Source organism: Polypterus senegalus, chromosome 12 (genome assembly GCF_016835505.1).
Source record: "Polypterus senegalus isolate Bchr_013 chromosome 12, ASM1683550v1, whole genome shotgun sequence".
Taxonomy (NCBI): domain Eukaryota; kingdom Metazoa; phylum Chordata; class Cladistia; order Polypteriformes; family Polypteridae; genus Polypterus; species Polypterus senegalus.
In genome coordinates, this window is record NC_053165.1 from 153,850,035 (window position 1) to 153,875,773 (window position 25,739).

General features: G+C 37.3%; 1 protein-coding gene across 1 annotated transcript in view; it reads left to right on the plus strand.

The window, feature by feature from the left end:
- Positions 1 to 25,739, plus strand: part of LOC120539958 (protein GPR108-like) — a 57,203-nt gene that overhangs the window by 11,389 nt on the left and 20,075 nt on the right. Inside the window, exons 2-8 of the mRNA XM_039770352.1 lie at positions 4,620 to 4,742; positions 16,561 to 16,611; positions 18,950 to 19,035; positions 19,151 to 19,224; positions 20,937 to 21,025; positions 21,135 to 21,209; positions 21,295 to 21,399. Of these exons, the coding sequence (XP_039626286.1) occupies positions 4,620 to 4,742; positions 16,561 to 16,611; positions 18,950 to 19,035; positions 19,151 to 19,224; positions 20,937 to 21,025; positions 21,135 to 21,209; positions 21,295 to 21,399 (603 nt within the window). The remainder of the gene's footprint in view (positions 1 to 4,619; positions 4,743 to 16,560; positions 16,612 to 18,949; positions 19,036 to 19,150; positions 19,225 to 20,936; positions 21,026 to 21,134; positions 21,210 to 21,294; positions 21,400 to 25,739) is intronic.

The window sequence follows — 25,739 nt, forward strand, 5'->3', positions numbered from 1 at the left end:
CTACCATTGAAATAATACTGTTCTGAGACTTTTCATTTCTTTGTCATTGGACAAACTTACAAAATCAGTGAGGGTCAAATAATTATTTCCTCCACTGTGTATATATATATATATATATATATATATATATATATATATATATATATATATATATATATATATATATATATATATATATATATATATATATATATATATATATATATATATATATATATATATATATATATATATATATATATATATATATATATATATATATATATATATATATATATATATATATATATATATATATATATATATATATATATACATATATATATGTATATATATATATATATATATATATATATATATATATATGTATGTATATATATATATATATATATATATATATATGTATGTATATATATATATATACATATATATATATATATATATATATATATATATATACATATATATATATATATATATATATATATATATATATATATATATATGTATGTATATATATATATATATATATATATATATATATATATATATATATCTATCTTCACACACTGATAGCAACACACTGATAGAGGAGAAATGCTAGCACAGGCTTCCAGATTTTGTTCAGTGATGAGGCAAACTTTTATGTGAATGGTGAAGTTAACAAACAAAACCACCGCTATTGGTCTGACACTAACCCACATTGGATAGATCCTCCAAGACTGTTGGAACAAAAAATTGATGGTATGGTGTGGTATATGGGGTACAAAGATAGTGGGGCCATTCTTCATCAATGGAAACCTCAAGGCCACTGGATATGCGAAATTGCTACATGATGATGTTTATGTGTATATATATGTATATATGTGTATATATATATGTATATATATATGTGTATATGTATATGTATATATATATATATATATATATATATATGTGTGTATATATATATACACATGTATATATGTGTGTATATATATATATATATATATATGTATATATGTGTATGTGTGTGTGTGTGTGTGTGTGTACGTATATGTATATATATATACATATATATATAAGTCAATGTGTTTTCTCCCCACGCAGAGAAACACTAAACAAGTGTTTATGGTTTAGTTTGGCTGTTTTAAGCAAATCAAGGGAAGCAATAAATTATACTTTTTTGCAAAATGTGTAGAGGCTTGGATGGTCATGTTTTTGTGAGAATGGCTTCAATCTTTATCCTACCTCGCAGCTTCAACTTGTGGAGAAATCATACAATAGCTGTAATATGCGACCATAAAATAGCTGTAATGTGCTCCTTTGAGGTTGCTTTATGCTTTTTGACTGCCTCTCAGATAAGATTTATGCCTTCATTCCTGACAGTTTTAGAGGGTTATATTGGTGCTTGAAATGCCCTTTGAGAGACATTTTTCATCCATTTCTCAAGTGTGAGCTTTACAGTTTTCTTTGATATATGCAATGCCTTTGAAATTCTTTTCTGTCTCTTGGCCAAATCTTTAACAACAAGATCTGTACGTCTTGTGTTAGGACCTTGAGAGTCATGATTGTTTCTGCACTGTGCATCAAAGAAACCTTGAGGGAACTCCTCCAGAAACAACTGATAAGAGTCACTTTAGTTGACATTAGGTGAAGGTAAATTACTTGTGTACATAATTTGTAATGTGTGCACAGTAAAGTGGTTGTCCACAATTTTGCAACCACAGCACACAAAGTTTGTATTTTTACTTTAAGTTTTTGTTTTTTAATTATTTTTCCTAAACAATGAATAATTTGTTTATCACATTTGAACAGGAAAATACTGTTCATTTGTATTACATCAATGACTATTTTATATACGGTAGCAGAAGTTAACCAATCACAAATATAAAAACTCAGTTTCTAGATGTGTTACAAAATAAAGCTGATTGGAGAGATATAAATATCCATCTATATTCTTATCTACCTATCCATGCTAGTGTTATGGGAAGTCAGAGTTGATTTGGAGCCCTGGGATTAAGGTGAGATCCAACTTTGAGGTGCAAACTCAGTTATAGATTTTCAAAACCTAATATTAAGAATCCAGGCATGAATGTGACAGCACTAATAAATAAACACCAAATTGTTCAGAAAGAGCTTCATGAATGAGTATATGTGCATTCATCATAAAAAGACACTAACCAACTAAATTTAAATTAATTTCAGTATGTTATCCTTTCTGTAGTATGACAGATAATTGTATGGTTCAGTGCAAACCAAGCCTCACAATAAATCTTACAGTTAAAAAATATATATAGAACTAGCTGAACATCTAAGCTTATTACTTTCTTGGCCTCAAAGACAGCTGGTAATGGTATATGAACTTACCTTTATTTAATTTGATTATGCATGTTCCCTTCTTGACTGGTGTTAGAATTCATGATTTAGCAAAACTGATCATTTCTAGTGTATATTTGAATTATAAATTTGGAGGCAGCATTTTTATTTTAGCAGTGTCTCGAGTATCTATTTCACTTTAAGGTCATAGTTGTACTTTGTTTCACTGCAAACTTCTTTTGCCTATATCAGACTTCATAAAAGGAAAGTAAGGTATTCAGATGAAGCAGTAAATCAAAAGGCAGAAATTATTAAATGGGTGCTTAAACCATAGTATTCATTTAGGAACAAGCCTCTTGTCAGATTTTAAACCCTTACTACCACTATTGCCGTATATAACACACACAGCCTATAGAATTGTTTTGTATTAAAGTTGACTTGTATCAGCTTGCAGAGGGCTAATGCAGTGTGGCCTGTTAATGTAGTTTGCTCATTTTTGGGATGTTTCTGAAAACCATAATGTATACAGAAAACCACTGTAAATGCAGGGCAATATGGAAACTTTTACATTAGTAATGACCTGGGCTGGGATTTGAATCCATGTTTGACGAGCGGGAGGTTATCATTGCTAACCACAATGCTTCTGATCAGCTTAAATGTCAACATTTTCCAAGAATAAAATGATGGTGTTTAAAGAAATTAAGTGTTCTAAGTTAAAAGACCCACTTTGTTCTGGAAACTAGTTTAATCCAATTATTATTATTATTCTTGTACAGAAAAGTCTCATCTAGTCTATTTCACTATACTTTGAAGGTCATAATTGTTCTTTCTACCGTTTTCAATGGTAAACTTGTAGGAGCGTCTCCTGTATACATTGGTGAACTTCATGAACTCTGTATGCATTTGACTTAACTTCTGTTACAATTTATGTTTGGTATTGCACCTGCAAAACAGACAGACAGATGGATAGAAAGATAGATAGAACTTTGTCCCTTGGGGAAATTTGGCTTTTTACAGAAGCTCTGTAAATAAATAAATACATAAATAGCTAGGTAGATAAATATATATATCTATACACACACACACACACACACACACACACACACACACTTTGGTCTGAACATACACAGGAATGACTATAAAGGAAGAAAATTAAAAAGAAAGAACTCGGCTGTCACAGACGCAGTGAGGCATTATGCAGATGTGTTGCGTTGATATAAAGGAGCCCCAGTATGGGTTATATTAGGATTTTATTTGGGTTCTCTTAATATGCAAATACTCTGCACAATTTCATAGACTGGCATGAATGTAATATAAAACTGAATAAAGATTAAATACTACATTGTATTATAATGAGCTGGAGTTACATGCTCAGAAAATATATCCTGTTTAAAGAATATGAGTTTCAGAATTGAATAACACAGTTTACACACTTTCATGTGCCCATTATGGTTGTTCTGTAGCTATTCACTGTTCATCATAAATGTAAGGAGTGGATTTCAAAGGGTGCTTGGGGCATGTGGTGCTTTTTGTTAGTATTGTTACAGAAATGATTTAAAACTTTGCCTATTGGTGTGAGTTAAAGCAGTGGGATGAACTGGCAATTGTGACATCAGGGTGTGGAAGATGATTTGCAGTCTTGCATGCAGGACTTGAAATGGCTCTTGGCAAAACCATATTTCAGCTGTGGACACAAATAATGCTATTTGTGTTTTCAAAAAGCTAATTAAAACAAAGTTACATTAGCACCAATGATCAAAAGCATTTACAGTAGCTGCCCTTGCAGAAGACCTAGCACAGAATGTAATTCGAATAGCCAACAGGATGCTCACACATCTGTGGCTACTACTGGATGCGAGATTCTGTTTCAAGCAAGGCATTGATTTTTATTTTAAATTTGTGATGCTGTACATCATAATTTTCCATTATAATCTTGGGAACTGAATACTGCGTTTACATTTTTAATTCTTCTGATTTCATCATACATTGTTATGCTGCTATAAGCTGTGACCAATACAAGCCATTACAAAGTTTGCCTTGATTGCTTATTATTAGGGAAAAAAGCCTGCAGTGAGTTAATATGAAATCAGAAAAGCCTGTCTCCTATTAGCTAGTATTGTTCCTAACATTCAAGGATGTCCAAATAGCCTAAAGCTAAACTGAAGTTTAAATGATGCTGAAATGTCTAGTGTGTTTCTAAGGTGCCCATTATCTAGTGCTGTCCGGTCTTTTACATGTTCCAAAGATGTCACAAAAACTTGTAATGCATTTTATTTATAGCCTGTAATCTTCAGTAACCTTATGTTATATTTTATTTTCAGAATGAGAGACGGTCTTTGATTCATCTGAATTCATTTGGATTTTATACCAATGGGTCTTTGGAGGTGAAACTTCATAGTCTGTATTTAGTAAATGAAGATAAAATAGATTTTAAGAATACTAAGGTAAGTAATTGATTTACTTCAATTTAGGCATTAATGTAAAATTGATCCACACCTTGATTTATGATACAAAATGTGTCCACTACACCTGATAAATTGTGATCCTGTGTAAACTGTACATTATGACTACTTATATTTCAGTATTCATATAATTGTGACATGATTATGTGATATACATTATTGGTATCATTGGATGGCATCAGCCTTACTTATATAGTATATAGCAAAATACCCGCACTTCGCAGCGGTGAAGTACTGCATTAAAATTTTTATTAGGAAGAAAATTTAACCTTTTTAAACTGAGGGAAAATATGCCAATAATTATTTGTTAAGGATCTCTTTGTATACCATGTTGTCAGTTCGGCCCTACGGTTGTAACATGACCAAGCTGTGTGCTGAGCTTACTCTTGAGCATGCAACGTACAGTTGGCCATGTGAACAGTAATCTTGTCTCAAATCTCACAGCTTGGATTGCTGCTGTCATAATCGGTTTGAGTTTCATGGTTTGTTTCAATTATGACAGTATTTGCAGGATTTATTGTATTGAAGTGACATTCGGCATCTGTCAAGCGTTGTAAGCACACAACCGGTTTCAGCAATAAAATCACATCCAGCTTTTGAGAGTTTAAACATTCATAAACATCAAAGTGTCCACTACTGAAATCGTCACCTGTGAATGTAAGATGTTTAGGAGGCATTGGTGGTTGTCGAAAGGTGTAAAATATTTGGCCATTTCGGTACTCTTGAAAGCGACAACCGAACAATTCAGCGGCAGTCATCAACTCGCATGCAGATCCATAGGTGAAGGGCTTAAGCATTTCACTTTTCTAGTGCTCCTGTGTAGTATAATTACCTCCTGTACCGTCATCATTCCACACCTTGAACCTGTCCCAGTCATTCAATACATAAGACACAATGTTCCTCCGGATATCAAGAGTGAGCCTGATATGGCCATGCAATATGTAACAAAGAGAATGGAAAAGGTAGGTGGTATCTCCGGGCATGGAAACCACTCGGTAAGTGATAGTTCTTTGATCGATAGTGATCATCTCGATAGACATGGTAATGGGGGTTGGAATGATAAAGGAAATGAGTACCTGAGCAATGTAAAGTAAGTGTAAAATACCTATACAATAACTATAATTGTAATAAACAAACAATAAAACAGCGGAGAAGCCGTGGATTAAACAAAAAGGCTGTAGTTATCAGTAGGGAGACGTGAATCCCGTGGCGAAGCAAGGAAGGGAATGTAGAGACTGGAGTGACGGACGGCCTTATATAGGCAGGCATCCAGCAACGTGGGAGGCATTGGGATGGGGGACCCAACGCCGCCTCACACGGTGACCGAGCTGCAGGCTATGGACGTATATATGTACGTAAGTAGGATTCAGTTAGCGTTTGGAACCCGTGTACCAAATTTCTTGAGGATGGGCCCATAAGTAACAAAGACTGTTGAAAAGTTCAATATGGCGGCAGACAGTGGCATCATACCACTGAAATAAGTACGTACATTGGTTTCGGTTAGTGCAGGGAAGCCGCCTACCAAATTTCGAGAAGATAGGGCCATAAATAAGAAAGTTCAACATGGCGGACGTTGTTGACCGTTATGACCATTACGCGTAAAATTTCGAAATGAAACCTGCTTAACTTTTGTAAGTAAGCTGTAAGGAATGAGCCTGCCAAATTTCAGCCTTCTACCTATATGGGAAGTTGGATAATTAGTGATGTTGGAAAATTCAATATGGCGGCTGACAGTGGCGTCATACCACCGAAATAAGTACGTACATTGGTTTCGGTTAGCTCAGGGAAGGCACCTACCAAATTTCGCGAAGATGGGGCCGTAAATAGGAAAGTTCAACATGGCGGACGTTGTTGACCGTTATGACCATTACGCGTAGAATTTGAAATGAAACCTGTTTAACTTTTGTAAGTAAGCTGTAAGGAATGGCCCTGCCAAATTTCAGCATTCTACCTACACGGGAAGTTGGAGAATTAGTGATGAGTCAGTGAGTGAGTGAGTCAGTCAGCCAGTCAGTGAGAGCTTTGCCTTTTATTATTATAGATTCATGGTAATTGTATAAAAGCTTGCTTGATTTTTAAATTATTTCTTGCTTTAGGATTTGGTAAAAAAATAGTTTTGGACACCTGATACAAAAGTCATAGTTTTTGCATTTTCACTGATAAAATGTGTTTTTTGTATCTCATCATTAAGGAGGTATTGGAGGTGATTTTGTTTTTTTTTTTAAGGACTGATACCCTGCCTGAAGCCAACCTCCTTTAATTGCCTTTTACGAAATGCAAGAGAACCACCTTTTAAACCCGAATCATGGGGTAGTGAAAGTTCAGAAGTGAATGTGGAGCTGCACCAGGGGTCTATTTTGTGTCCATTGCTGTCCGTGCGGGTTATAGACATCAATATGAGTCCCATGATTATTGATAGTGAATGTGGAGGTGTTAACCAAACAAGTGCTTGAAGGACTGCTGTGAAAACTCTTCCAAACTGATGATGTCATTGATGACAAATTGTGATGCAGAATTAAAGGAGAAATTACTGAAGTGGGAAGCTAGTTTAAAAATGAAAGGCTTCAAGGTGAATGCAGGAAAAGCCAAGGTAATGGTTATAGAAAAGGTGTATGCAGAAACTGAAACTAGTGCATGGGTTGTCTTAGGGAGGGAAAGCTTAATGGTATGAAGGGTAGTCTGCTGGTGGAGAATGTGACCTTTTTTGGTACTGGAGAAAGTAGGGAGATTGTGCTACTTCGGTAACTTGCTGAGTGTGGATGGAGTTGTTGGAGTGGATGAGACGTGCCTGGAAGAGATTCTGACTTCTAAAGGAGTCTCTCTGGTATTGAAGTGTAAGGTTTCTAAGAGCTGATTGAGGAATAACATGCTGTATGGGAATAAGATGATGAAGACAGAACAAAGATGAAAATGATCAGGTGGATGTGTAGACTGTTACAAAGTCAGAAGAAGATGAATGCTGAGTTAAGAGAAAGATTTGGTGTGAAGGTGAAAGTTTTTTTATTTTTGCTGTAGAGAAACAAATTAGGGTGGTTTGAGGATGCAGAGTGAAAGTCAGAGGATGAGTAGGTGGAGAGGATTGATCTAAGGGGAGGCTAAAGACGATGCAGTTGGATGTGGTATCAGATTGTATGTAGGAATGTCACAATAACAGAATTTTTTTAGTCGATGCCATTACCAGTTAAATTTCATGATGCACAATATCAGTTTGATACAACAGCAAAAACAAAAACCCACTCAACAGCGTTTTATTAAAAGTACCTGCAATATTCAAGTGAGGAATCTTAGGCTGCAGAATAATAATATTCTGTAATACAATATAAAATATGTAAATACTAACAGTAACAGCACATTTAAATAGTGGCATATCTATCAAGTAATTACTTAGTTGTCATTAAAGTAAACTAGTATTAGAATTACCACTGTGTGCCCTTTTTTATATGTAGTTTTTCCTTACATTTTTCTGACATATTATTGGGCATTCCCAAGTAATTTATCAATCTGCACTCAGTACTACTGATACTGTAAAAATATAATACCTAAATTCTGAAATTGTAATGGTATCGACTTGATACTAGAGTATCAATTCTTTTGGTATACCTACTCCACAGAAAAAAAGATGTGGGGCAACTGGAAAATTGTCCATCTAAGTGGTGATGATGATGAATGACTACACTGACGTATGGCGTGCTAGAATTAGACATTCTAGTTATTTGTATGCACATTCTTTAAATGAAACACTTTTCTTGTACTGTTCCTTTGGGCCAGTTTATACTTAACGCTCAGAACATGTACACACACGCATCATGACTGCCTTGCGTTCCCAGCGTTCATTTGACTTGTCCTCTGAGCACGTCTCCAGAAATTAATGCCATGTGTGTGCAAGTTGCAGTACCAGCTGAAAGTTAGGGGTTGCAATGTGATCAAGTTAGAACATGACGGCAGAGTCTGTATTTACTAGCTACATGTGACAGTAAGTTGCCTTGTGGATCCTACAGGATCAAAGTGCGTGCTTCGATGTTTGATGAATGGTTTGATGTGGTGAAGCAAAATGCCGACATACAGATGCATTCGTGGTGCTCTTATATTTAAGTGTTGCATATTCCACATCATAATGACACGGTACATTTTAAGTCTCATATACCATCTACCCATCTACTGTGTTGTCTTTTTTTTTGCATCTTCATAACAGCATCAGAATGTACAGCAGCATATTTGAGCCACACAGAAAAAAATTAAAGACACAGTAAAAAGGTGTATTTTGTGATTAAGGTGGAAATTTCAGCTTTAATCTCAAAATGTCCACTTTAACCTCACAGTTCGTTTTATCATTAAAGCAGACTGTCATAAACATCATCTTAAAACCAACCCAGTTGTTAATTGCTACGTGCTTCTGGGGCTTCCTCCTGAGCTGACAGCAGCGGCAAGCAGCAATCGCCACACAGAACACATTACGTTTATGATATTCCAGCTCTCTGCACATTTAGAATCCTTAGATTTATAAATTGGAAATGCAATAAAATATGTATGTTACATTTTACAGATAAATCGGCAACTTCATTTAAATAATGAATACTGTTAGTATTTACACATGGGGGGGTCACATGGTGGCAGAACAGTAGTGCTGCTGCCTTGCAGGGAGTCACTTCTCTGGTGTTCCCTGCCTGGAGTTTGCATGTTTTCCTGGTGGGTTTCCACAGTGCACTCCGGTTTCCTTCCAAAGACATGAAGGTTTGGGGTTTTGGTGACATTAAAATGTGTGTGCTTGTGTTCAGCTTGCGATGAGCTGATGCCCCGTCCAGGGATTTTGTTTCTGTCTCGCGCCCGATGCCTGCTGGAATGGGCACATCCCTGGATTGATGGATGTAATCATTAATCATCCTTTTCAGAGATATTGTGGCATGGTGCCCTCCGAATTTAATGAATGTTTCAGGCAATTCACAACACGGCGAAGCCAAATGTTTTCTCACCATGATGATATCTCGCACTGCCACCTGGTAGAATCTTCCAGATTTTTGTAAAGTACGCACGGAAGTATAAACAGTACAACGCTTGCATAGCAGTAGCGTCCACAGGAGCACACGTCGTGTGAAGTATAAACACGACCAAAAGCAGTTTATTGTATGAGAAGAATCTGTTTGAATTGGAAGTAAATGTTATCACATAGTTAATACCTGATATGTTTTATCTAGAACTCCTCCTCATCTGCTGATCTCATTTGTTGTGTAAACATTGGCACTTTGTCCACATTTGCCAGATGTCATGTTGCACTTTTGTGATTTTTTTACTAGCCTGCTGTTTTATGTGCAGTATTTAGAACAAACCTGACCAAAGTGTAGTTTTCAATGAATTTCTTGATTATACAGAAGCTGACCTTAGTGGTCTTGAATGGAACATATTTTTGCAAAGTTTAATGCTTATCTAGTGTTTATTTACTTTACATGAAATGGAAAAAAAAAAAAGTCGTGCATGCTAGTATTTGGTACATTATTGATTTATCTAGAATCACAGGTCAGAGAACTCTGAAGCATTTCATGTCACACACTAAATAATTATTTTTCATTTAGTAAATGTCATTGCCAAGGACGCTGTCTCACACTGTGTTGAATCATCCACTCTGACAGTTGCCATTTCATTTCTGTTGCCCCACTAAAGAAGGTCTCTGTTAGCCAGTTGCAGATTTGTCTCACTTAGATGTGTGACGTGGCTTTCCTGCATGATGACTTTTTTCTCAGCCCAACAGTCTGAGTTGCTGGTTACAGTAGTGTTCTCTCTTCAAAGACAAACAACGCACACCATATGTTTAAGTGATTTAAAAAGTATACCATTAGCCAGAAATATAATATTGTGTATTATAAAACATTAGGTAGCAGTACAGAATGAAGTTTAAACTAGTGTAGAAGAAGTGTAGTTCTACATTTACTCCCAAGATTAGATGAAAACTACCACTTCAAAACAACAAAGTTGCTTGACAGTTGATTGGGTCAGTATATCTGCAGGTGTCCAGAGTGAGAGCAGAGGGTTAGGATGTCAAAATTCTGCAAAGATGCTTTGTAATTAGGTTAGTCTTCAAGAGGTGCCTGGTCCTCAATAGGCTGTCTGAAGTATTATTCAACAGTTTGAAGGCAAAAACTGAAGTGTCTGTTTAGAGGATTGGCAGCAATAAGAAAGGCTGAAAGCAAAAATGAAGACTGCGTGTAGGAATGTTGAAAGAGACCAGAGACTATCCATCCATCCATTATCTAACCCGCTATATATCCTAACTACAGGGTCACGGGGGTCTGCTGGAGTCAATCCCAGCCAACACAGTGCACAAGGCAGGAAACAAACCCCCAGGCAGGGTGCCAGCCCACCGCAGATCTATCTATCTATCTATTATACAGACCAAGCACACACTAGGGACAATTTTGGGTCGTCGGTGCACCTAACCTCCATGTCTTTGGACTGTGGGAGGAAACCAGAGCACCTGGAGGAAACCCACGCAGAGATGGGGAGAACATGCAAACTCCACGCAGGGAGGACCCAGGAAGCAAACTCAGGTCTCCTAACTGTGAGGCAGCAGACCTACCGCAGCCCCACCGTACCGCCCGACCGGAGACTAAAGGTTTTGAAAAGCAGCACTCCGTAGGGACTTGTAGGTCAAAACTAGAATTCTGAATTGGATACTACCTGAAAATGGAAGCCACCTGAGAGGTGTAAAAGTAGTGACAGCATGGTTGAAGCAGTTAATTGCATACACCTACTGCAGCCGCATTCTTGATGGCTTATAGTGGTCTTCTATCATTTGTTAGGAGAACCTGAACAATGAGTTAAGTGGCCTACAGTAGGTAATGAGGCAAAGAAAATGAAATTGCTAATTCAATAAAAAAATGTTCATGCAAAGAAAGAGAATCAACCAAGGTTCTTCAGATAAGTTGATGACGAGAGTGACATCTTTAAATGGACAGTGCAGGTTGTTGGATTATCAGGGGTTAAGCTTAAGATGATATTTGCTTATCCATGATTATATGGCAGAGAGGAAGTTTGGGGTCTGGGCTGACCCTGTGGGCTGAAAGAATGAAATGAGAAATACTGGGATCATTGCCATAATAGTGGGAAGAGAAGGAATGAAAAGAGATAAGACTTTCTGAGGAATTAATGTATTGAGGGAAGGGAAGAGGGCTCTGTATTGCCTCTTAAATACCCCTATGGAGTGCTTCCTGGGACAGGAAGAAGGCAAAACAACTTGAAATTGGACCATCCAATATAGAATATGTGATTCCAATTTTCTGTGAAGAAAACAAATGAGTGGTTGGACTTGTCAGAATAAGATGGAGTAAGACTGACAAGGGCAGAAGAGAAACAACTTGAGTGAAATCAAAAGCAGTTGTGACTAAAAGTAAATGGGCCTCTGTTGTATGGCCTTTGTGGAAGAATCACAGTTTGAGAGAGAGGAGACTTTTCAGTCCATCGGGTTTGTTTGGTAGGCTAACAGCTAAATTTTCGCAATATCTGATCCAGATGTGTATCCCTCCCCACCTTAAACTGTGTGATATCATACCTTGGTCCAGAATTCCACAACTTTTTGTGTGAAGAATGTCTCCTAACATAAGTCTAAAGTCACTTCCCCTTAATTTTCATTAGTATATATTCGACTAAGAGACTTTCTCTCAAACGTTAATGATTCTGCTACTTGTTGTCTGCGAGAAACCAAAGAGAATTTTTCATAATTGTGTCCTCGCAAGCCACAAGTAGAAATGGCAGATGGTAGACGCTACAGTCATTGCTGATGGCTGCAGAGTTGAGAAGAATTTCATGGGCCTTCTAGAATTTCACAGATAAGGTACAACCTGTATGCTGTGTGGAACTGAAGAGAGAAGAAACAAGACTGAATGAAATGTGAGACAATGAGGTCCATTGTGCAGGTGGCCAGTCTGTGATTACACAGCTACATGTCAGAAGGAGGAAATACAAGAGCCTATATGTGGTGTATAAAAAGACATCTGTGGAGTCTTTAAATGTTTTTGTATATCAGCAAATTTTAGAAGTTGAAATCAGGAGAAAACATTTAGGAAAAATTGATACAGGACGATTTTAGAAATACAGGAAATTATAGAAAAAAGAATGCTTTTTTTCTGTAAATTTGATATGAAAAAATGAAGTCTTCACTAACGAGAAAAACTAAATTGATTGAAGATAGAAGGGAACGGTAATTCTGAGAGAGTGAGGTTTTTATTTTTTATTTTTTTTGTTTTTTTTTCCCAGGTTACTTTGTATAGGTGCACACAGTTCTCCGAGCAAAGCGGAGAGTATAGGAATTAGACAGGACTAAAGAAGGGAAATGCATCATGGGCAAGAAAATGAGTATAATCAACATTAATAGAAAAGAAAAGGCCGCAGGTTTTTCCCCCCAAGTGTATGATACAAGTCGAAGAGCAGACTTGTTACTGTCCTTTTAATGGTAATACTAACAAAAGGAGAGGTCCTCCACATTAAAGTTTAAGACAGGATGCCACTAAAGAGCAGTAGTTCCTGCTATATATTCTATATATCTAAAAGCTTAGTGTCCTGATGGAAACCTCTGGATACATGTCCAGGATGCTAGTGGATTGACAGCCTAGCAGATGTGGAGCCAGTGTCTATAATCTGTTCGGTGAGAATGATGTCAATGGAAATGATGGGCGTGGAAGCTACAAAATAAACTGGTTACAACGCAGATATTCTAGCAGAGCTATCTAGGAGCATATTGCGTATAAAGAAAATGTTAATAGAAGAGCCTATAGTTTACTGCCCACCTGTTATGGAGTAGCACAAGGTCAATTAGTAGGGACATTGTGGCCGCTTGAAGAAAACAGAATGCATAAAAGCTGCCTTGAAGTCATCTGCAAGGCTTTGTAAACACCTGAGGCTTGTAAGAGGTGATTCATTATCATGTCACTGATATCAAAGTGGACTTTTTTTTGACTTGGGACGTGATCCAAACAGTGGTCTTAAAGTCACCTCAGGTTACAGTCGGGAAGAAAATTGGGGTAGAGATTCACTCGCAAATAGTGAAAGAGATGTGGGAAAGCCCAGGATTCTCACCCATACTGCTGCAGTGTTCAGACTACTGTGTAATCATTTAAATCTCCTCACGCATTAGTTCATGTTATCCATCTTGCCGTAATACTTCTTTATTGCTGTTTCTCAACTGTGACTTGAACACCAGATCTTTATAGTGTTGTGCCTGTGCTAAGAGCTACATTTGTTCTCCCTATGACTCTAATTGTTTCATTCTCTCCTTTATGACAGACCATAACATTTTTTTCTGCCATTTAGTCCTAACCATTTGTGTAACAGGTCTTCTAGCCAATTCCGTACTCTTACTTGTAGGTCATTTTCCAAATCTGCAACCGTGGTTGAAACATTGGTGGAGAATAGTTCTTGCAACTCCTCACTTATGATATCCTCATTTTGTATATCCACATCAATATAAAAAGGTATAGGCTGAGCACTGACTCACATTTATTTCAAAACCGAGTTTCTCTTTGTTCCTTTCGTGATGTTGTGAACAAATGCAGTACTTTTGTTTTTGTATACTTATTTGATGATCATGTAAAAATTCTCCAAGACTTTAGCAGTGAGTTTTTAATTTTTTGGAGCACATGTAAGCTCAGTACAGGGCTGCAAATTGCAAGAGCCTATCCTGGCAGTATTGAGTTGAAAGTGGGGGTACACACCCACAGTGTTTTAGTTTCAATGAAACCAAAAAAAAAAAATTACAAATTATAACTGTTTAATCTTTCACAACTGTGGTATACCAGGGCCATACTGCTCCCCAAACCAGGACATAGACAGGCACAGAGACACAAGCGCAAAAACGACATACAGTTTATTTCTTTGTGGGGCAGCTCGAGAGCACAGTACACAATTATTCACAGCCGTAATGCTCGGTCCCTTCTTCCTTCTCTCTTTCTCTGTCCTTGAACAGAGTGAGGTGGCCTCATTTATAGCTCACCCGGAAGTGCTCCAGGTGTTCTCTGATCCTCTTCTGGCAGCCATCCAGAGTGCCGGAACTGTCCGGGCTCCCCCCGGCGGTGGCTACTGAGCCCCAGCAGGATTGAGCTTCTAAGCTCCAAACTCATGGCCCTAGTGTAAGGCAGGGGGTTTGTCCTCTTGTATTCCGAGGGAGGTATTGCCCTGAAATTGTCCTTTTACCCCAGTCCTTCCATCACAGGGGCGTTTCGGCCGGGCAAGGGCCTGGCCATCCTCCACACAACATAACATACATATGCAAGTCTTCAAGCTCTACACAGACATAAGGAGAACATGGCAACTCTGCATAGACAATGAATCAGCATTGGATTAGAACTGAAGACATTGGTTTTATAAAACAGCAATGCTTACCAGTGTGCTTTTAAATTCCCATAATGTTGTATGTGTAAATAATTTACATAGCTGGCATTTTCGTCATCTCTTACTACATCTGAAGTATTGTACTCCGTCAGTAATTAAAGTGGGGGAAAAAAACAAACAAAAGGTGAAAACTCTCACTCATTTTGAGCCAGTTCACCAACTGGAAAATATAAGACAGTACCATAGAGAGAGAGAGAGTGTGTGTGCAAACCCCGCACAGTGATCTGATTACATCTCGCCTGAAGAAGGGGCCTGAGTTGTCTCAAAAGCTTGCATAATGTAATCTTTTTAGTTAGCCAATAAAAGGTGTCATTTTGCTTGATGTCTCACTACATTCATAATTGCTAACACGGTACAACACCCTAGTACTTCAAAGTAAGAAGTATAAGTTGTACAGAAACAAGGAATGTGATTTAAGTTCCTGTTTTATACTAATTTATTTTTTATTGCATTCATGTATTATTTGTGTTGCTAACCCAGTGGTTTACAGTGTATCGTAAATGCAGAATATGATTATGTTTGTTTGGTAACTGCAGCAATCATGCTGTGTATATATATTTTTTTTTTTTACTCAAAGTTGTGTTCTTTTTCTACATTTCCCATAAAATATACCAGAAGACATTTTCTTCTGACTGAAGTACAGTATGTAGGGTTTTATGTTTTCACTCTTTGATTTATGGAAATGCTTGTGAGACGTTAGTGCTTCCAAGATATCAAAAAGAAAAAGGAATATCGTACATGCTAGAAAATGGATTAAACTGTTATCATATACTGGAGAAATGTAAATAAAGCCACCATCCAAGTAACAGCATTTAGTGGAAGTGAAAACATTTGATGTTAGTCCTTTTTGTTTGAACTTAGTGAAAAAAGTCTAAATCTCATTTGTGTACATATAAAACCGTCAAATAAAAAATTAAACAGCCTTTATTGTTTGTGGAGGAACAGCTTACACAAGCATCTTTATTAAAGGCATTTGTACACATGCTGGCTCTTTATGCTTTTACTCTTTACTGGTTTGTCAATGGGGGGGAAAAAAATGCCACTGTTGGAAGTCAGAGAGCATTGCAGTGCACTGATGCAGCAGAAAAGACTGCTGTGAATTCCCAAGTGAGTTCAACTTTGCAACTCTCAACTATTGTTTTTGTCACATAATTAAACTGGAAATACCATTTAATTAATTGACTGTTTTGTAAACTGTAAAATATCTGACATGCACTGAATCTAAATTATATTCTGTAGTAGGTTGAAAGAGTAATATTTTAGAAAGTTACACTTTGTCCAGAACTTAACTGTATGCTTTTTGCTTATTTTAAATGATTGGTTTATGTACATTTTCTTCATCAGATTTTTTTAATTGTAAGAATTGCCAATTTTAGAAGTTAATTTTGTTTACATGTGAATAATTCTTTTTTTTTGTTTTTCTCAGATTGGGTTCAGCTTATCAAAATCAAGGGTTGACGGTCTCTTGTCATACACGGTAAGTAAACTAAAAGTATTGCTGAACACAATTTCTGCCCATACCTAAATACATTCGGTAAATGAGTGGTAAGGTTTTGTGTTCTAATGATTTAGACACTTCATTAATTACACAGATATTCTGTAATGTGTGCCAAATGCTTTTGACTCCATTATGAAAGCTCCACATTTGCTCCATAATGCCAACAATTGCAAGTGGCTGCCTAGGCAGCTTAAACATCAATCATTTACAAGTAAGGGGTATTCAAGAAACCATTAATGAAAAGGACAAATACGCTTAATATTTTGGCTTCATTGCAAAGGATATTCATTAGATATGAGACTTGTATGGTGCTTGCATCTTTTTTGTGGCTGCAAACTAGGAGCTACATGAAGTATTTGTTTAATTGTTTCGAACTTTACTGTAGCCCCTTATGATTAATACTTATTAAGAGGTCACACTTCCATCTTAAGCAAACAACAGTGAAGCAATTAAGAGTACAGAATCACCCAAGAGAGACTCCCATTGGCAACCCAAATCACAAAAAGGCATGGTGATCCATGATGGTTTAATGCACTTGTACACCTTGGAAAAGAAGATAAGTTTAACCTTTATGCTTTTCGTAAGTCAGCTGCATGAGCAGGAGTCCTAAATTTAAGGGAATCCATTCCTGTGGCAGCCATATATATGCCTAAGCCATAACACTACTACCCCAATCATGTTTCACAAATGAGGTGATATTCTTAGGTACTGGTGAATCTTTATCTCATCTGCCTATAAGGTGTTGTCCCAAAAATTGTACACATTTTTTGATGCATTTCTTAGCAAACTAAGCTGACATTTTTGTTCTGTTCTGTTACCAGTGGTTTGTATCTTGTGGTGAATCCTCCAAATTTATACTCCTGAAGTATTTTCTTTATAGTCATCTTGGATACAGTGTTTTTTGATTTGACTGGCAGTTAAAAAGGGATTTTTTCTGTAGAGATGAAAATATTACTTGGTCTACTACCAGGACATTCCTTTTCAATAATGTATCAAACAGTTGGTTTTGACAAACGTAAAGTTTTTACTATGTCTTGGATTGCTTTTTTTCTTATATTTACCCTCCTGATGACCTTCTTTACTGGAATTGTCACCTGCCTGGTCCTCTTGTTAAGTGACAAAAGCAACAGATTCCAAATAAAAATACCCCACTTAGCAATAAACTTTTATCAGATTAATTGTGCACGACTTAACAATGAAATAATATACACCTGGCCAAGCAACTGACAATCAGCCACATTGTCCTACTACATTTGGCTCCTTAAAATAGGAAGGACAATATTAAAAGTGCTGCAATTCCTATTGTGGTAGATAGGGGGAGGTCTTGCTCCCTTGAACCCCTGTCCACGACTCCAAACACCAGGTAAAAGTCCAAATTCTGACTTTATTAAATCTCCACAGTGCACAAAGCACACTCTCCACCACTATACTCATAAATCACAAATACTAATCACAATAAACAATCCTCCAGCTCCCAGACGCGTTGCCATCCTTCCACTCAGCTCAGCTCGCCATCTGGGAGCACCCACAGTCCTTTTATATCTCCTGAACACATCTCCAGTGTTCCCAATCCCCAGTCCATGTGATTATCAATCACTTCTGGGTCAGGTAAAAGCTCTTCTCTTCAACCCGGAAGCCTGTCGCTCTTCCTATGACGAACTTCCGGGTCATAGGGCACGAAGAAGTCCTCGGTCCTACCTGCAGCTCCCTCTTGTGGCCCCCATGGCATCCAGCAGGGCTGTGCATAAAAACCACATTGTCCATGATGCCCTGCTGGTCTTCTGGGGACCTCCATGCTGCAAGGAGGGCTCCACCTGGCGGCTTGGGGTATTGGCCGGGATAAACGGCCAGCCATCCTCCACACTATATGATTCACCCAAAAGTTTAATGTTAATACATTGGATTTGATTATGAAAGTCTACACAAAAAAACTCATTTCACAAAAAGCTAACTTCATTTGATTATCAGTATGCTAGGATAGTGAACCACACTAATAATAATTGTGTCACTGCCCAAATACTTACTGTAGGTCAATAATTTAATATTCATCTTTTTTTGGTTTAGTATTCATTCACTAATTGCCTTTTTAAAAGTTAGCTTAACTTTCTAAAGTATTATTTCAGCCTTAGTTTGATTTTTGTTTATTGCAAGTAATATTGCAGTTGCACTATTTACTACAATAATTTAAAATGAAACATATTTTGATGATCCTTCAGCTCTGCTTTGCACAAATCATTTCAATTACTTTAGAATAAAATGTGTTTTTATATTATTGTAATGCATATATACATATTTTATTTTTCCTTCTGATGCGAAGTCTGAAGAATCAGATTCCTGCCTACTGTCTAAAACAGAAAGCACAGAACCTCTCACCTTGTTTATTTTACAACTGAAAGGCAAAATGTAAGTCCAGATATGAAGATAATGATCAAATAGCAATATTTTCTTTTTGCTATTTTTGTTACTGGACTGTTAGAATATTAACTAAGCATCTATAACTTTATTTTACTATGTATAGTGTTCAAGTCAAGCACTTTGGAAACCAAATGTACACAGTTACTGGGAAAACGTTACCCAACAAAGATCAGAAAGGTAATCCTTATCACTTATATTTCTGAATTCTAAAGTTAGTATACAAACCGTTGTGTTTTTTGGGGTAAAAGAAAGCAAACTACTTTTCAGGTGTTTAGGCAGTATTGTAGCTATAGTACAATGTTGTATCCTTGTCTTTTGGTCATGAAAATAATATGCTAGACATAAGCATTTCTGTAATGTTTATCATGTGCTATCAGCAATTTCTAATGCTAGATGATTTGTGTGTTTTAGTATGTCTTAAACATAGTGGATATAATATTTCTGTAGTATTACACTTTACAGTATTTGGAGGCATACATTTTACTGCTGAAATTGAATTAAACAAATTCTTTATTAAACTGTATTTTTATTTAATCACCACACACTACTTTTTCATGTAGTTATATTGCTGCATCTTCAAAGACTACTTGTATGAAGCCTTTATTGTTTCCTTAGTAATTACATTAGCATGCCTATGTTTCATAGCCGTCATGCAAACTTAATCTGTTCTCGGTGCTGCTTATTTAATATTTAAAGATGCTAAAGCTCTGAGTTTTTTTCTGTTACATGTGAAAATATTGTCTCCTTTTTCTGAAATTTGAATTGAGAATAATTTGGAGAAGCTGCATGTCACATTAACATTCTGGTGTTCTGCTCATTTTTCTAAAGCTCATGTTTCACTGAGTGAAGTGTCAGATATGTTTAGGCACTGTGCAATGCTTTCATAAAGGATTTTATTTTTCTCATTTTGCTTAATTTCTAAAGATGCTTATTATTGTGTCTGGCACTCTTTCGTGAGAGCTGCTCTGGTGTCTTTACTAACAATACTGTTATTGCTCTTCATTTACCCCTGATTGGCAGTTACTTAAATGTGTTTTGTATATTTTTAAACTTGAACTTACATTTCAAAGCATGTGTAATTCTGAATATAGCTATTACCTGTTTTGGGTTTTTTTCATCATCTCACATTTACAACTTACCTCTAAGAACAGACTAGTTGAGCTGATACTGGCATAGTTAACTCTGTAAAATGCTATGATGATTCAGTTTGTCCCTTCTTTTCAGTTGGGGAGGCAACAACAACAACATTTTTATTTATATAGCACATTTTCATACAAACAGTAGCTCAAAGTGCTTTACATATTAAAGAATAGAAAAATGAAAGACACAATTATAAAACAAAATAAATCAACATTAACATCGAATAAGAGTAAGGTTCAATGGCCAGGGGTGACAGAAAAAACAAAAAAACTCCAGATGGCTGGAGAAAAAATAAAATCTGTAGGGATTCCAGACCATGAGACCGCCCAGTCCCCTATGGGCATTCTACCTAACATAAATGAAACAGTCCTCTTTGGATTTAGGATTCTCTCGGAAGGGCACGGAAGGGAGGCACACAAAGGTATAGCTGTAAACCACCCTACAATACAGGCAGGTTGGAGTTTGATAAATTTTATATACTCTGTCTTAGTTGACAAACTGAAATGTAAATTTAATTTTAACCTGAAATTTTCAGATTTAAAAACTAAATATTTAGTGTGTGTGTTCAGCATGGGTGTTGCTATATGATATCCACCCAGAGAGTTGGGACGTTGCTATATTTTATGTAATAAATAGTAGATGAGCTTTTTTTTATGTAACGAATTGATTAACATGATTTTAAGAAATTTAGAAGAGCATCTTTATGATAATAGTGATGAAAAATATTAATTATAAATATGCAATTGTAGGCAGCAAAACAAAACGTTCTGATCTTGTCCAGAGTATGACTGTCTCAGAAAACAAAGCTGGGGGACAAGTCAAGAGTGCCAATGAAGAGGTATGAGAAATCGAGGTGGACACGTTGCAGTAAGAAAACTGAATGTTTAGCTTATAATTTTGCTTGTGTTTGTCTTTTTTAATATATTTCCCTTAATTATTGTTAAAAGGTTACATCCAGTGGAAAGTCTGCAGAACCAAAAAATTTTGTCTTGGAAAATATAAATGGATCCTACAGCTTTTTTGTAAGTTTAATAATTTTAAGAAATTATAAAATAGAGTTGCCTGACTTTGTTTAAACTAATATTATTACTTTGCCATCATTTACAGTTCTTCCTGAACATCACCTCAAAATCAGATGAGGGGCTTTACAATCTAAATTTTCACTTCTGTTCCACTTCAAAATCTGCAGTTGAACCTAGCTTCAGCATTGATGTAAGTATATAATAAATCAGTGGGCTTCTTTTGGAAATGTAACACTTGTTATCACTTGTGTTGCTGATGATAAGCAAGAACTTCCTAGAGTCATTTTGTAAAACCAGTCGCTCTTTGGTGTAATGAGTCATCCTAGTATGCACTATCTGAATGCATTTTTTGATTTTGGTTTGATATACTTTGTTAATCCCCAAAGGGAAATTGTCTTTTAGCTTGACCTTTGAGGGTTATGTGAATTTATTTATCCAAAAAATATTTAAAGTTAATTTGCAACTATGAATTGTATCAATATAAATAAATGAGTATGTGTGTGTGTGTGTGTGTATGTATATCTATGAGTTTGTCATATGATGAACTATTGCTCTCTTTAAAATTGGTTCCCAGTTTGCTCCTTGTCCTACTAATACAGGCTCAACATATCTGTCCATTGTTTATTGTAAGCAGGTACTAGAATAAATTAATGACTACTAGCCAACCCGCGGCGTACTATACGCCACATAATCAGGCCGGTTTTTTAATAATTTTTAAGCAGAGGGAGAAAATTAACATTTGAAAAATCGGTAAATTTAATAAATCAGCAAGAAAAGCAAAATTGTAACAATGCACGGAACGAACCAGGTGCGGAAGGTGGAATGGGAGGAGAGGAGAAGGACATCCACTCGCTCCCTCCGTCATGCTAGTCTGCTGATTTCTCGTCCGGTATTCACTGCCTGCTCATGTGCCCACCTCCAACTCGTCACTCGAGTCGTTGTACAGTCCAGAGGCAGCTGTGTCTTTGCGGTTTTGGCTGCCTTTCTAGATATAATCCACCAAGACACCCGACCACGGTAGCAGCAAGATGGGAGGGGGGTGAGTACAAAGTGCAGGAGCATCTAAGAAGACGCATGTTTGTCGCGGATGCGAATTGCTGTATGTAGCGTGTAAAACAGTTTGCTATGGTGCACGCGATCGTGTGTTGAAACCGAAAACTCGGTTTTTAAAGACTGCTCACTTCATTGTGTATATGACTGTAGGTGAATGAAAAGATCCAACTCTAGAGAGGGCAACATACAATACAGCGTTTTACACACTGCATACAGCAATTCACATTCGCGACAAATTGTTTTACACGCTGCATACAGCAATTTACATCCGTGACAAACATGCCTCTTCTTAGATAGTCCTGTCGCGTCCACCCTCGTTCTCGAAGCATACACACTGCTTGGTCATGTGGTGCCTCTGTGTGAACTGGTCAGGCACAGAGAAGGTCAGCTGCCGAGAGAGCGTCTCGACTGCTGCAGGGCCTGCATTGGTGAAGCAGGTGAGACGACGGTAATGAAACAGAGGCAAAGGGCTTATTGTTTTTTAAAGACTGCTTCCTTCATTGGGTTTTAACCAATGCACGGAATGAACCAACACACGTAACCAAAAACTCGTTTTTTAAAGACTGCTCACTTCATTGTGTTTTAACCTCAGTTGTAAAGGAATGTTTTAAGGATCCCATGGGATACCCCTCGCAAACAGTTTTACACGCTGCATATGGCGATTCACCTCCGCGAGAAACATGCCTCTATGAACAGTCAACGTGGGTCGGAGCTGCATGTGACCTCTACGACAGACAATTATAAATGACGGCGGTTTTTCTGTGTTGTCGTGTCCGAGTTGGTGGGTGTGGCTCTGTGAGTTGTCGTCGTATCCAATGGTCTTGGAGTTGGTGGGCGTTGCTCCTTCCTGCGTGCGTCATAGGTGTCTCACTTGTCGGCGGCTTAATGAATCCACGCCCCTTCCGGCGTGCTTTCCATGGGTGTCTTGCCTTAGTGAATTATATATATATATATAGATAATTGTTTATGTAATAAGGGTTTTATTGAAAGTGAAAAAAATGTAATGTCTCACTTTGAGTTGTTTTGGGTCTTCTGTTATTAGGCACCATGGGATTCCTGTCCTGCTCTTCTTTATTTCAAGCTTGGAGTTGATTATGTACCAGTTTTTTAATATTGCTTTTAATCTTGTGTAGTCTTAACAAGTTAATAGGAGACCTTAACGGCTGAGTTGTTAAAGACCACATGCTGGGACTTGGAGTTTTAGTATCATATGGAGAAAAAGTGGGGAAGAATAGGAATTAGGCAGTGGTTAACTGATTTCCTGTTTAGTGATCACGCAGATATTTGGTAATTTCTATTCCAAAGTATGTATTTTAAGGAGTTTTTTGTGGTCACTGAAATATAAGTGTGCAGAGTTTCATTTTCTTAGTAAAAGGGATCAGGTAACTCTTATGATCGGTAGTTTAATTGTAAAAATACCACTATAATATGCAATATAAGTACACCATAAGGCTTATGCATGTCTTAGTATAAAAAAAAAAATAAAAAAAAATACTGGAATAGGCCTGTTCTCAATCAGACAGTCATTTTTCAACCCGTTATATCCTAACACAGGGTCAAGGGGGGTCTGCTGGAGCCAATCCCAACCAACACAGGACGCAAGGCAGGAACATATCCTGGGGAAGATGCCAGGACACACACACCCACACACCAAGCGCACCCTAACCTGCATGTCTTTGGACTGGTGGTGGAAATCCACGCAGATTTGGGGAGAACATGCAAACTCCATGCAGGGAGGACCCGGGAAGTGAACCCTGGTCTCCTTACTGCGAGGCAGCAGCGCTGCTCACTGTGCCACTGTTAGGCCTGTTCTAATACATGAAATCTGTGAACATTATTAACCAAGCATTTTTAATCTGTGGGGGCTGGAAAAACTCGGGAACCTTTTGCAAGATATCAGTGTTATTAGAATGGAAGAGCTCTCCACCAACCATTGCCTGTTAGATAGTGAAACATATTTTTCAGGTGGAAGATGTAGAAAAGTGTAGCCATGTAAAAGTGTCAGGTGAGAGGATGTTAAAACCCTAGGGAAGGCAACTGAGTACCAGAAAAAATGGAGGGAGTTGGGCAGGATTGGAGAAGCGGGAAAAGAACTGTGAATGAGTAGTGGGCCTGCCTGAAGTTGATCGCTGTCTGGGTGAGTGGGGAAATAGGTGGGAAGAAGAAGATCAACACAGCCAGGGAATGTACAAAAATGAGTTGAGGATTAGGTGGTGAGGTGAAACAAGCCTGTGACCAGAAGTAGGAGGCATAGAAGAAGTTCCTTATTACTGGAGACACCAGAGATATATACATGGTTATTTGTTAAACCTGAGGAACACATTTTGGGAGAAGGGTAAGAAGCATAAGGAACTCTGATAATCTGCTTTCAACATGCACAAAGTCGAGAAGATTATGAAGGAGAAGCGTCCTGGTAGATGAACTGCAGCAGATAATTCAAAGGGTTTGGGAAGAGGGTTCATTAATGAGTGAAAATATTATCCCATTATTTAAGAAGGGTGACTCATGCTGTGAGGACTACAAAGCCATGTGCCTGTCCTCTGTAGCAGCCAGTATATACTAAGGAACTTGCCGGAAACACTTTATAGGAATGTGGAATTGGAACTGGAAGAGGAGCAAGCAGGGTTCTGACCAGGAAGGCAAATCCCAGGACGTTATCTTTAATGCAGCAGTATATGTCATCTATAAGTAAGCTCTGCCAGCACTTTGTTATGCGACTTCTCAAGTAACATAATGTAACTAGCAAGAGTTCCAAAGAGGCTAGAGAAGCTGGTCCTGATTTGGGTGTAAATTGATCACAAAGTCTGTAAAATGATTTCATGTGGCAAGGAGGGCAGTGTCAATAGTAATGATGGCGTATTTACATATATAATCTTGTAAAAGTCATTATATCAGATAATTGCTCTGCCTGGTCATGTAACAGGAATATAAGGCTATTTTATGTTATCACACATGTCAAGCACTCTTAAAATGACATTCCCTCTTGGTGTTCCTTGTTTAAGGATCATAATACCCTCATTTACTCTGCTAAACAAAATTGAAAGTGGCAGTAGCTTAGTGACAACCTAGATGAACTTGGTTACCTTCCTTGGCTTTCCCAATCAACAATTCTGAACTTCATTTAACCCCTATTTGAGATTTCTACCATCTTCATCCTTTCAAAAGAACCTTGGGATTTTCTTCTTAACGACTGATGTAGTATCCCACTATGCACAGTCTAGGACTTGCATGATCATATTCCAAGATGTCCTGATCTTATTCTAAAAGCAAACAGAGGCTTTGTTTATTTTTAGATACCAGTAACAGCGCACTGCATGATAACAGGCAATGAATACACTTGACTTGAGCATTCCTAGTTTTCATCATCTTTCTCTGTACGTTTAGCATTCGCTTGCTCAGAGGTTGATGCGCTTGCTGCTTCCTGAGCAGCTCTACTTTTTTCCACCCTAGCGGCCCACTCCTTCTCTTCTTTTGCCG